This window comes from Delphinus delphis, chromosome 4, assembly GCF_949987515.2.
Source record: "Delphinus delphis chromosome 4, mDelDel1.2, whole genome shotgun sequence".
Lineage (NCBI taxonomy): Eukaryota > Metazoa > Chordata > Mammalia > Artiodactyla > Delphinidae > Delphinus > Delphinus delphis.
This window is the reverse complement of record NC_082686.1, coordinates 105,654,631-105,667,945: the sequence shown is the minus strand read 5'-3', so window position 1 is coordinate 105,667,945 and position 13,315 is coordinate 105,654,631. Positions and strand designations below refer to the sequence as shown.

The following is a 13,315-nucleotide window of genomic DNA, read 5'->3' as shown; positions in this document are numbered from 1 at the left end:
GTTTATTTGCCATGTTAAATTACATGGGAAACATTGTCAAATAAGTGTGATAAAACCTTCTTATTTTACGGGTAAATGTCATTAATATAGATATTCCAAAACTTATATGGAATTCCTAAAAATCTGATACGTCCTGATATAATGTTATCAGTTATAATTCTAGTTGTTATCTTAAAATGTCATATGACACAGAAATAACCAAGTTTCTCGCCAGTTACACTGTAAACGGATCTTTAACCATGCCATTTTAAGTCTTTTGTCATTTATAGACAATCACTATTTTACTCTGATGCTTTTATAAAATGACGATTCTCAAGAGGATTCGTAAAAAAGACTTTTGACAAATTTGTTTCTGATAACTTTTAGATCATACCACTGGACTCAGTAAGAAGTTACAAAACCCTAATGGAAAACCTGATGACTTCATCCAGATCAACTGGAATTAATTACATGGGACTGAAAGAATTGATAAATATGGTTTATAATTTTATGACTTTTTTCTGAAATATACTGGCTTTTAATTTTTTCCTGAAAATCTTTCTCTTTACGCTAATTTTGATCTACAACAAACTGATAAAGTGGACCTTTGTAAACAAAGATGAAACATTTACCTTTTTCTCTCTACATGATCCTTCCAGAATTTGGCTTATCCAGCTGGCTCCCCTGTGGGTTTGATGGCTTATTGAGACCAGATTACAACTAGTTATACTCATCATTGTTTTAATTTGTTCTCTTGTTGTTTTCAAGTTATTTATGGCTTGTGCCTTTCTCTGCCATACTTCATTAACATTACAGGTGTATTATTTACATCCTGTCTATTTTATGAGATTATTGTCTCTTGCATTACCCAACGTGTAACCAGGCCTCCAACAAAACTAATGATGGCTAAATGTCTTGAGGCAATCAATCACATATATAACTCTACGTAGAATAATTGTAAGAGTGCAACTGTAGACATGGGAAGAAGCAACAAGAGAAAACATTTCCTGGATCATAACAGACTAGTAGAACAGGCAATCCAGAGAATTTTAGATTATCGACAGGGCCTAATCCAAAAAACTTAGCACATTGAGTGGCCTATCCACAGAATCCTCACCTGATCTAGGAATGAGCTTTCCTAGAGCCACGGGACAAAATTGGTCATGAAATGCCTCCCAAATGTTGGTCAAATTTATGACCAAGAAGAGGCACTGTGGACAAAGAAAGAAGAGGCACTGTGGACAAAGAACGTCGCCTGCCATTTCAGTAAACAAAGGATGTTGCAGGCTTCCCGAGGGGAATTCGGGATGGAGAAACACAGGATACTGGCCCTAAATATTTAAGATGCTTATCAAAGGAATGATTTACATAAGCCCAGACTCTTGCATCTTCCCATACATAGAAAAGCACTAAAATCACTAACTTGAGATGTTTTTGTGATTAGCAGTAATCTTTTGACGTTGAACTACATGTTGTTTTGTTTTTGTGGGGTTTTTTTAAATTAATTATTTATTTTTGGCTGTGTTGGGTCTTCGTTTCTGTGCGAGGGCTTTCTCTAGTTGCGGCAAGCGGGGGGGTGGGGGGTCACTCTTCATCGCGGTGCGCGGGCCTCTATCGCGGCCTCTCTTGTTGCGGAGCACACGCTCCAGACGGGCAGGCTCAGCAGTTGTGGCTCACGGGCCTAGCTGCTCGGCGGCATGTGGGATCTTCCCAGACCAGGGCTCGAACCCGTGTCCCCTGCATTAGGAGGCAGATTCTCAACCACTGCGCCACCAGGGAAGCCCCTGTTTTTGTTTTTTTTTCCAGCAAAAACTCCTACTTATCCTGGCACCTCCCTTACCTCTTTGGAGTAGTTCCTCAGAGCTATCTGAGAGGCTGTATCCTGGGCTATAGTTCTAAGTTCATCGAATAAAACATAATTCTCAACTTATAGGTTGTGCTTTTTTTTTTTTTTCAGTCGACAATGGGAAAGGGGATAAAAGAGAATAAACAGCCATCAGAGAGGGGTCTCCACGAAGCAAAGGTAATGAGGGTGTTATTCCCTCAGCTTTGTACCTGGAACCAACAAGTGCATGAATGGGCTTTTAACAAGATAGAAAGTCATTTAAAAAACGTTAAGTCCGAAGTAACTCGGTATGGATGTCCCCACCCCGTATCTTAAACTTGTGTTTTTGTCCCTCATGTTGTTGGTGTGATCAGATTTGCAAAGTGAGGTAAACTGCCCGCTAGAGTGGTTTTGAATCTAGAAGCTCCGTACCTGGGACGGAGCCAAAGCCAAACTCTCAAGGTCAGGCGTTCCTCCCTCTGTGCTGACAACACGTGTTGTGACGGCCAGATGGTGCAAAGCTAATCCATTCACTTAAAGACATTTTTTGAAAAGCTACACCGACATTTTTTAAAGAGCCTAGGCTGTCGCAGGGAAGGTGACAGGCAGGTCTGGCTTTCCCGACGTGAGGAGTGTTCCCACGGAGCGGATCATGGGGCTCTGCTTCTCCCATCCCCACGCTGCCAAAACTGCCCACATGCCATACGGATTAGGAAGTTCACATCCCTGTCCAAGCACAGCCAGGGGCACAGCGTCCTGCTCTAATCTTTTCCGGAATAAAGCTTTTCATGTAAAGAAAAAGTTGGCAAACACAGCAAATTACTATATGGCTGTATAACCTGAAGGAATGAAGCAGTAGCTCTTTGCTACACATTTCTTTTTAATTACGTGTAAAAGAGGACTTATGTACTGTGGCCTAGAACTAAATGCTTTACAGTCACGGACCGCCAATGATGTGGTTTATGTTCTAACCTGTTTTTGTGTGTGTTTGCTTGATTTTGTAGGTTCCTTGGTTTTTGTCCCCAAAGGCCATGAGGAAGGGTAGCCCCAGGCAGCCGCCCTGCCTCAGGACAGGCTCTTCAGGAGAGTGACCAGCACTTTGTTTGGGGGCTTCCCTTGCAATCAGTTCAGAGGGAAACAGGCCACTTTTAAAGTCTTGTTTAAGAAAGTGTACCATAGGGGCTTCCCTGGTGGCGCAGTGGTTGAGAGTCCGCCTGCCGATGCAGGGGACACAGGTTCATGCCCCGGTCCGGGAAGATCCCACATGCCGTGGAGCAGATGGGCCCGTGAGCCATGGCCGCTGAGCCTGCGCGTCCGGAGCCTGTGCTCCGCAACGGGAGAGGCCACAACAGTGAGAGGCCGGCGTACCGCAAAAAAAACAAAAAAAATGTTCCTCAAATCCCTATCTAATCAATGTCAAGCATTTATTCAGCACTCGTGTATAAAGCATTCTGCTAGCCACTGGGTAGAATCATGATAAAAACTATAATATATGTTACATATATATAGAGAGAGAGAGAGCTCTCACTACATGCTTCACGTGGTTTAACACAGTGCCCAGGAACTACTTAACACAGCACAAGAGTCCTTTGAGGGAAATACTGATCTTATCCCCATTTTAAAGATGAAGAAACTGAGGCACTTGCCCAAAGTTAAGGAATTGTCCAAAGTCACAGAGCCAGTAAGTAGCGAAGCCTGGCTCCAGAGCCCTGCTCTCCCCTTATACAGCACAGAGGTCATACAAACAGACCCAGTCAATCCCTTTAAGAGAGGGTGGAAAGAAAGCTGCCTGGTGTGTGTGTGGGAAGTGTGAGTGTGTGTGCGGGCGTGAAGTGTGAGAGAGGGAGGGGGGGAGAGAGAGGCATTGAGAGAGTTGGACTGTGCTTAAAACCACAGTTCCTGTAGACAAGACCACGCAGACCTTCTGGAAGGGAGAGAGCCAGGCAGGGAGTGGAGTGTGTATCCATTTCCTAGGTGGCCATAACAAAGTACCATAAACTGGGTACCTTAACACAACAGAAATCGATTCTTTCACAGTTCTGAAGGCCAAAACTCCAAAATTAAGGTGTTGTCGTGGCCGGCCTCCCTCTGAGGCTCTGGATAGAAGCCCTCCTTTCCTCTTCCGAGCTTCTGGCGGCAGCCGTCAATCCTTGCCTTCGAGCTGGATCACCCCAGTCTCTGCCTCTGTCTTTAAATGGCATTCTCTCTGTATCTTCACATGACCTTCTTATAAGGACATCAGTCACTGGACTTAGGGCCCACGCTAACCCAGTACAGCCTTATCTTAACTTGATTACATTTGCAAACGCTCTATTTCCAAGTAAGGTCATAATCACAGGTCCAGGGGGTTAGGGCTTCAATGTATCTTTTCTGAGGACACAACAAACCACAACAGTATGGAAGTGACGATGATCTGAGACTCTGGAAGGAGTCCCTGGATGCACTCTTTCAGGCAGGGTTTAAGTGGGAGCTTGAGCCAGTGCAGCGCAGGAGGGGGAAATCTCCAGGACGACTAGGCTGGAGACAACTGGGGAGAGAGAGGGCGAGGACACTCAGGAAGACAGATGAGCAGCCAGGCTGGGGAGATTAGCAACTTAATAGCGGGGATACTTGGAGTGGAGGTTACCATGGTGGATGGGGCCAGATTAGAGAAGGTCCCTTAAGGGACTTTCTTGCAGAGCCATGGGTCGCAAACTTGAGCTGGAACAGAATCTCCTGGAGGGCTTTGCTAAGTAAGACACAGTGTGATGGCCCCACCCCAAGTTTTGATTCAGTAAACCTGGAGTGGGGCCTGAGACCCTGCATTTTCACAAGTTCTAGGGGATGCTGATGCTGCTACTGCTAGGGACCACACTTTAAGAACTTCTCTCTAGACACTGAGTGGAACCACTGAAGTCCAGAGGGAGGGACAGGAAGTAACAAGTAGCTCCAGTGACTGTCACTAGAAGACAGATGAGCAGGAGATTAAGGACATGACAATTAATCCTCTCCAAAGGTTTGAGGGTATCATGAAACTAAACGAAACGGAGGAATGTCATCTCAAAGTTTGGTCCACCTGGAGTGTTTGGCAAATCAGGTCATGATGATTTAGGAAGTTCGTGGGACAGATCGACCCTCTGCTTCAGGGGGTGCAGCTGGTAAAACTCCGTGGCAACACAGCATGTGCTGTCTTTCAAGCAGGAACATGTGGAGAAGGCAGTCTGGATTTAAATCATTTTTGAAGAAAATTCACTCCTTCCTTCCTGCTACATGGATAACGACTTGGCCGTGTAATGCCATTTATATCCAGGAAGTTAAAAATTACATGTTCTAATAGCAACTCTACTAAGCCATGTCTCATTTTCAGTACAAAGCTATTTTCTGTAAAACACAAAGCTTTTGTTTTCATGTCAGTAGATCAGAGATGTCTCCTCCAACACGTGTCCAACTATCTCTATATTAGACACTATACAACATTTGCTTGCTTGTTTAAAGTTAAGTCATTGAAATACTGGGTGTGAGTACTGGACATAAAACTGAGGAACTTGATAAGGGATGGAGAATAGGTATTTATTATTCTAAGAGCACATTTTAAAAACCTAACACCCCCTTTAAACTCACTCAAAAAACACAACAAAAACCTAGGGCAAATGTAAGAGCAGGGATGGTACCCAGAGAAACCTTGCTGTCGGATGCCGCAGGGGTCACGAAAACACCGAGACTCTGGGAGTCTCCAAAGATAAGATTCTGCCCAAAGCTCATCTACAGAAAGAAAACCCTTGGGAATTCCCTGGCAGTCCAGTGGTTAGGACTCTGCGCTTCCACTGCAAGGGATGTGGGTTTGACCCCTGGTTGGGGAACTAAGATCCCATATGCCCCGCAGCGAAAAAAAAAAAAAGGAAACAGAAAACCCTGTGCTTTGGGGGAAGCCTGTCTTTTGTTTTTTCTCTCTGCCACTGGTTCCTAGGCATGGTTCCTTCATGTAACCTTAGAGCCGGTGGTGACAGCCTTAAACTTCATGTTTCCACATCGAGGGGGTGGGCAGTGGGGACAGACGAGTTGTCAAGAGCTCGAATGGTGATGCTAATCTCCCCTCGGGCACACAGTGGGCCTCACTGGCCTAACAGACTGGGCTTCTAAATGTCCCCTCCAGCCTTCACATTTGGTAAGAAAACATAAATGTCATGCCATTCCGGGAAAAGCAAACTTCTTCATTTTATAAGGTTAGTTTTATGAGTCAGGCTTAGTTGGAGATAAGTAAACAACTCATCTGTGGACAAAAATTGCTATGCTGCTCTTACGTTCTGGACAGAGAGAACATCAGCGTATTACATTAGACCCTGGAATTATCTCATTGCATTTTCCTTCTCTCGGGCAATGCCTTATGGGCAATGCCAGATAAGGCGATTGCAGTTTACAGAACAAAAGCCAATGACCTCCAGATCAGGCCCTATCCTGTGGGGTCCAAGGAGACCTTTGCACGGGACACTTCATCAGGCTAAGGAGCAGTGGAGAAAGAGAGACAGAATACTGTGTGTTCATCTGTGTGGCCAACTCTGAGTACAAGTTCTTGACCCTTCTTCCAAAGGAGCCAGGGTAGAAGTGGCCAGAGGCAGTGTTCCCCTCCGCTTCCCCTCTAGCTCAAGGTGGGGCTCAGAAAATTAGAAAAGGCTGGTTGTAAGAGATTTGAAGTATTCGATCTCCCTCCTCCTGTAGGAGGGCTGGGAATGGGTCGGGGCCTGGCCCAGCCTCCTGTTCCTGATGCCCAGTGGTCCCAGCACCCTTCCAGCTACCTTTGTTTTCATCTAATATTTCATATTTGTCTCTAGCAGGTCCCTATGCTAGGACGTGGCGATAAAGAGAAGGGAGGCCTTCCACCCTGTGGAAGCAGACACACATGCAGGGCAAGAGAACAAAGCAGCCTACAGTCAGGTACCAACACGGGGTGTGGAGGGTGGGCGTGTTTGCGGGTAAGGAGGTTACCAAGGCTGCAGAGATCAGCCAGTGCTGCCACCTCTTGGGTAGAGGCACGTGTTTGGCAGTGTGGTAAATACTTGCATGAGCTCGCAGCCACCCGGAAGCTGGGTGTGGGAGGCTGAGTAATGGCCCCCAGAGATGTCCACATCCTGATCTCTGGGATCTGTGAACATGTTTACAAGGCAAAGGGGATCTGGCCAATATGATCGGGTTAAGGATCTTGAGTTGGACAGAGCATCCTGGATTATCCAGGTGGGCCCAGTGTACTTACATGGGTCCTTATAAGGGAGAGTAATGTTATACTCAGGAGGTGCTACCTGCTGGCTGTGAAGATGGAGGAGTGCGGGCGGCCTTTAGAAGCTGGAAAAGGCAAGGAAATGGATTCTCCCCTAGAATCTTCTGAAAGAATGCAGCCCTTTCAACACCTTAATCTTAGCCCAGTGAGACCTAGTTCAGACTCCTGACCTCCAGAATTGTAAGGGAATAAATTTGTGGGAGTTGTTCTGTTTTGTTATTTTCTACAAAGTCTGTGGTCATTTGTTACAGCAGTGAAACTAATACAGATACAAAACTACCTGGGATCCTTTACATAGTGTTCTGTGTTGGCACCTCCTTGTGGGGCCGTTGTGGGTTCACGTACATCTCGTACACAGCTACAGTACAAGACTCTTTCATAACTCGACTTTACTGGCTAGAGGCGTCTCGGGCCATCCTAAGCAGTAACCCAGAGTGGGGAACTGCTACGGCTACTGTGGGACCAGCTCTGGGCAAACCTCTTCAACCGAGGGGCCGTCACAAAGGCAAATAAATACCACGGCTGCAAAAGTGTGACTAAATCTCTAGGGTGATTCATGCTGATGAATTGAGATCAAGGGTCAGGTTGGATCTGGGAGACTGTGTGTGCATGTGTGTGTGTATACGTGTGTGGAGTTAACATTCCTTGTCTCATTAAGATTAGTCATTCTGGGCTTCCCTAGTGGCGCAGTGGTTGAGAGTCCGCCTGCCGATGCAGGGGACACGGGTTCGTGCCCCAGTCCGGGAAGATCCCACATGCCGCGGAGCGGCTGGGCCCGTGAGCCATGGCTGCTGAGCCTGCGCGTCCAGAGCCTGCGCTCTGCAACGGGAGAGGCCCGCGTACCGCAAAAAAAAAAACAAGATTAGTCATTCTAGGGCTATTGACATTCCGTCTGCAGCAGAACCACTGAGGCCCTTCAAGGAAGAGTGTGCAGCCAGGCCACACTCCTGATGGCTAAATTCACAACCCACCAATGGTGGCCTAATTTATTTGGGATCACTACTAATGTTCCACGATCACATGCACCCTTGGCCATGACTCCCCGTGTGGCAAGACAAGTGGAAATGCTGTGGGCTGGTAAAAAAAAAAAAAAGTTTGCTGTTCAAAAACAACTTCTTACAAGCTGGTTAAAAGCGTTAGCTCATCCACGTGCAGCTGGCTTGAGCGACTGAGGGACATGCGCCAGGAAGGCCAAGGCCTAAGTATACCCTCAGGGCCAGTGGCCTTTCCCACCCCATGCTGGACCCAGACTCTGCAATCAGAGCCTGCAGATCAGGTGGGCGCCGCGGTGGGAGGTGAGCGGAGCCATTGGGGGCACCTGTGCCATTTCATCAGTGGCAGTGGCCGGAAAGGAGGGCGGACGTGGGCCTCGGTTCTGTGCTTTCAGGATTGTTATGTTTCATCCTTACGGCAGAGGGCGCTGAGGAGCGCCACCTGCATCCTGCCGACAGCCACCCCCTACTGTTCTTTCATGAGGGCTGTAAAAGCACTTAGGAGCCTTGCTAGCGTGAAAGCAGAGATTCTTTCACTTAAGGGTTTTATTACTTATCTCTCCCCTCCGTATTCATTGCGGCCTTCTTCAGTCTCCAGTTTTCATTTCTATGGTCGGCTTGATGTATCGCTTTCCTATTCTTGTGAACCATCACCTCTAAATTATTGACATTAATGGAGAGAAGCCTTCAAGGAGAGCAGTAATTAGATGAATTGTGCTGCATTAAAGTGCTTCATAGATTGAAAAGGGATAAAAGAAAAAGCTTTTTCTTAGTAGACTAGGCACTCACCCAGCTGCCTTGTGGCTCATCAGACCGGCTCTGTTCCGCCCAGACACACCCGGGCGCGCGCGCGCGGGGGGGGGGGGGGGGGGGGGGGGCGGGCGCAGCAGCCCAGCCCACCAGCGCTGGGGTGGCCCGATTCTCACCAGAGGTCAGCTGTTTTGCTCCCAAACTTACCTATGCCAGGTGTACTCATTACCTAACTGCATAATTAAATGTTCTGGTGAAGAGCGGGCACAAAAAAAAGATGTTATGTCCACAAAATCCAAGTTAAATGCAGTAGAAAGAATTGATGAAATCAAGTCTCTAAAGCTCTTGCTGGTAAATTGCGTATGGGTGAGTCATAGTTAGGCAAGAAAAGTCAAAAAAAAAAAGTGAAAGGAGAGGATCGTGAACTGTATTCTTGCAAGTGCTCCCTCCACTGTAAATAAACAAAAATGGAAATCACAGATGCCCATTATGGGTGTGTCTTCTTGCTAGAAAGACTGCAAGGAGTGCCAATTAATGGCCTTCGCCCTACACAAAAAGACAGATGATAGTTTTATATTTACTGATTTTAATTTAAATTGAAGCAGTTAAGGTTTGGGCGTAACTCCCTCCTGCCCCACCTTTGGTCAATTGTTTCAATTATTGATATGTTTCCAACTACTGGTCCTGGCCTGGTCCTTGTGAGCAATCCCTAAGCAAGGGCTGATTTCAAATGGGTTGCCTTTCTCCTGAAGTTTGTGCACATAAAGATCTCGCCAGTCTCTCTAAATGCCAGGGAAGGGCTGGCCTCTCACCAGCTGCTTGGGGCAGGGGCAGTTGTCGTAGGATTTACGATTGGCCAGAGGATAGTTGTCTCAGTGTAAGAGACAGCCTCACATCGTCGGGAGCAGGGCTGATCTAGGATACCCTGGGTAGCATAGGAGCTCTCAACACCACCCCTCCATGCTCTGGGTCCTAAGGCATCAGAAAAATAGGAGCCTCCTGGTCGTGGAAAGGTAGTGTATGGTCAGGAAAGAGATGTCATCAGACAAGGGCAATGAGGGAACACAAGTCATGGTCTGTGATCTCTCCTTACAATTAGTAAACTAAACAAAGCAGAATGCTCGCAAGCTCGCTAGCTAGCTCTGATTTCTTCTCAATACTTCCTTGCATTTACTACCACAGCTATTACTGCACTTTACCACTAGAGGGCAACAGTGTTCCTAAAATGAGGGTTTGTTGCAGAACCGAAACATCACTTAGAATCAAGGAATTTCAGAGCTGTTAAGAGGTCTTAAGAATCATTTGGTTCACTGGCTTTCAAAATTTTTTCGGCTGAAACACATAGCAAGAACTGCATGCTTCATAATGACCCAGTTCATACATGTATGTTTGCAACATTTTGAGGCACTACTTACCCTGTCTTCTGCAATGCACTCTAAACAGTTTGTATTCCAAACTATTCCATTTAAAACAAAACAAACAAACAAAAAAAACTGCAACCAATAAATAAATTTCATAACCCAACAGTGTGCCATTAGTTTGAAAAACCGTGACTTGGTCCCAGCCTCTCATCTGTAATACAAAGGGATGCACTGACCCCGAGGATGGAGAAGGATGCTATCAGCTACACTTCTCTCGCCCACCCAGCCACCTGCTAACCCCGGGTCAGTCCTAGAGGAATGACAGATATTGTCCAGCAACTCAGTGCTCACTCTAATAATGCACTGATTGGATAAAGAGTTTTGAGGGTCTATCATTTTCCACTCTTGTCAACGCTACGACTGCTCTTGTAATTGAAGCAGAAATTCCTTGCATTGAAGGCTCCTTGCAGGTGGTGCCTGTTCTCCTCATTCAAGCAGTTTCAATCAATCAAGCAATTTCACTGAATTCCAGGGAGAAACTGAAACCACTTTAGTCTCTAGAGTCTTGGCCCTGAAGATCACTAAGTTCTCTTCCTTGGCTCCTTGATGTTAAAACATTTATAATCACTTTGGGAGGAAATGTAAAGGTAAACCAGATGATGGAGGAAGGTACCTTTTCTTAGGGTCAATGTCCTGGATTCTTCTACTTCTTAACTCCTCATCCCTCTCCTGCATACCTGTCTCTAATTTACTGATTATCCCTCCCAGCTTTTTTAGGCCAAAAAAGGAGATCCCTTTGAAATTCAGGATTATATTATTACAGGCGAAAACAGTAACTGAGCTCTCTGTGGATAAGACAGGAAGTTTTTCTTAACTCACTTGGATTTAGTTCATTTTATGAAAAGTGCCAAGTATTTTATTTTTTCAATAAGGGGTTAACTAAATGCATGAAAATGCAAATTATTTTATTATTTATTTTTATGGTCTTACAAGGAAGAGAAAAAAATTCCTAGGACCTGAAAAATTCCTGGTGCACTTTAGAAATCGGAGCTTGGTGTTCTGTAGGGAATCCTTGCCACTGATAACCAGGGAGGAAATATTCAGGGGGGCCCCTCTTTGGGCTCTGGGAGGTGGCGACTCACTTACTTTGATAGAAAGTTCTCAAGCTCTGTTCCCTCACTTCTCTGTTGGGCTGGTAAACTGAACTTTTTCCTCCCTGACACAGCAAAGATCTGTTAGAACAGGTGACAAGCACAGGTTGCCTTTTTTTAGGAAAAATTTTATTTCATCATTCAATAAATCTAGACAAGCTGGGTGTAGGGTTAAGTCTTTGAAGAACCAAGGCCGAACTTCCAAATGGCTTTCGCACACCCTTAACACCACGTCTAGAACAGTCTTAAAGAAAAATCCTACAGCCACTCTTTAAAATTCTATTTACACTATTTACTAAACTCTAGATTCCTTAAGGCTGAGTCTACAGGCTTCGTGGAATATTGGAGGATTACTGGAAAAAGCATCGTCACTTTTGGGACAGGCTAAGTGTAGTTCTGTAACTTTCGTAATCTTCTACTTGATGAAGAAAACAACGTAGCTCCACAGGCACAAAATGGTACCTACAGCCAGTGCCTTGAAATCAGCAACCGAACGAGCTGCCACGTTCTTATTCACTCCGTTCACAAAGAAAACAGCCCTGGTTCACTCACTCCCATTAGATTAAAGCAGACGCCAGGATTACGAAGGTTCTCGCCCAGGCCAACGCGTAAATTTGCAATATTATCCTGAAGCCCTTGCAGGATGGCCTGCAATTAACCAGGGAACGTCAGCGGTTCGGCCTGGAAACTGGCTTAGATTTTGGAAATTCCGCCCTGAACTAATGCTCCGTGACCACCCCATAGCAACCAACTCTGGGTAGTCGCATAAAAGATCTAAGCCTTGCCTTTTGGGCCTGATCCTCAGTTTCCCCATGCACCTCTTTCCCAGGTATGGGAGCTGCCCTGTAAAAAATCTTTATGGCCTCGTAAATGCCAGAAAGAACGAGCCAGCTTTCTACTGACTCCGCGCACTGACTGGCCTTTCCACGCCTAAACAATTCCCAGCGCCGAGGCGCGAGCCGGGATCCCAGCAGGGGCCTGGCGCATCACAGTCTCCCTCGCGGATCCGCCGCCGGGCGCACTGGCGCGCGTACCCAGGCGTCACCACCCACGCGGCTCGCGGCCTGTCCCCGCGCGCGCCCACTGTGTCGCTCTGGTACTCACCCACGCGCGGCCCTCCTGCACCTCAGCCAGCACTCGAAGGGCGCTGGGCGAGCTCGCGCGGAAGTTGAAGAAGTGGAGCGCCGCGCGCGCCGCCTGCGACAGGAGCCCGCGCGGGGGCTCCGCGTCCTGACGCCACCCGGAGTCCTCGGGCTCCCCGGACCCCGCGGGCGCCGCCGCCGCCCCCTGGAGGGCGAGCAGCAGGAGCAGCGCGAGCAGCGGGGCGGCGGGGTACGGGTCCCCCGGCCGTGGCGCGGGAAGCGGTTGCCGGCGGAGCTGCATGGGCGCGAGCTGGCGCGACGCTCGACGGGTCGGGCTTCGAGCGGGCTGCGCCGGCGCTCGAGTCAATAAGGCCGCGCGGGCCCCTCCCCTCCGCCCCCGGGGCGGCGGCTGGAAGGAGTCCGGGTCCCGCTCGGCCGCACCCTCTCGGCGCTTCCCGCAGCCCCTGGGCCCCTCCGCCCCGCCCCACTACGCTTGGGCTCCCAATGCCCCGTCTCCTTACGCGGCGGACGCGGCGGCGCCTCCGCGGCGCGGGGCCCGGGTATCTGGCTGGGGCCGCGCGGGCAAGGGGACGAGGGGAGCAGTGGACGCTCCTCCCCCAAGGGAGAGCGGCCGGGTTGGCGCCACCCCGCGCCCCCAACCCAGCTTGGGGACCTCGTTTCTCTCCCCGGAGGCTGCTGTGATTTCGAAGCCCTTAGGGTTTTAGAGCAAACCTGCTTCAGTTCTCCAAGGCTTGGAGCTCATTTCCCAGAAGATGAAATTGGAAACAGGTGGAGAAGGGGGCGGGACGCAGCCGGCGTTGTTGGGGGTCCTTATAGCACAATGACCTTGGAAGTGGGACAGGTCGCCAGAGAACTGGGGCTGGAGAGGAGGCTGCGGTGGCCAGCAGGGCAGAGCCAGATAAG

The 13,315-nt window shown here is 48.1% G+C and overlaps 1 protein-coding gene across 2 annotated transcripts in view; it reads right to left on the bottom strand.

Moving 5' to 3' along the window:
- Positions 1-12,768, bottom strand: part of RARRES1 (retinoic acid receptor responder 1) — a 43,510-nt gene extending 30,742 nt beyond the window's left edge. Inside the window, exon 1 of one of the 2 annotated variants that reach the window (XM_060011223.1) lies at positions 12,414-12,768. In XM_060011223.1, coding sequence (XP_059867206.1) covers positions 12,414-12,692 — 279 coding nt within the window. In that variant the 5' untranslated portion in view covers positions 12,693-12,768. The remainder of the gene's footprint in view (positions 1-12,413) is intronic. The other variant, XM_060011222.1, reaches the window with a different exon arrangement.
- Positions 12,769-13,315: the final 547 nt, after the last annotated feature.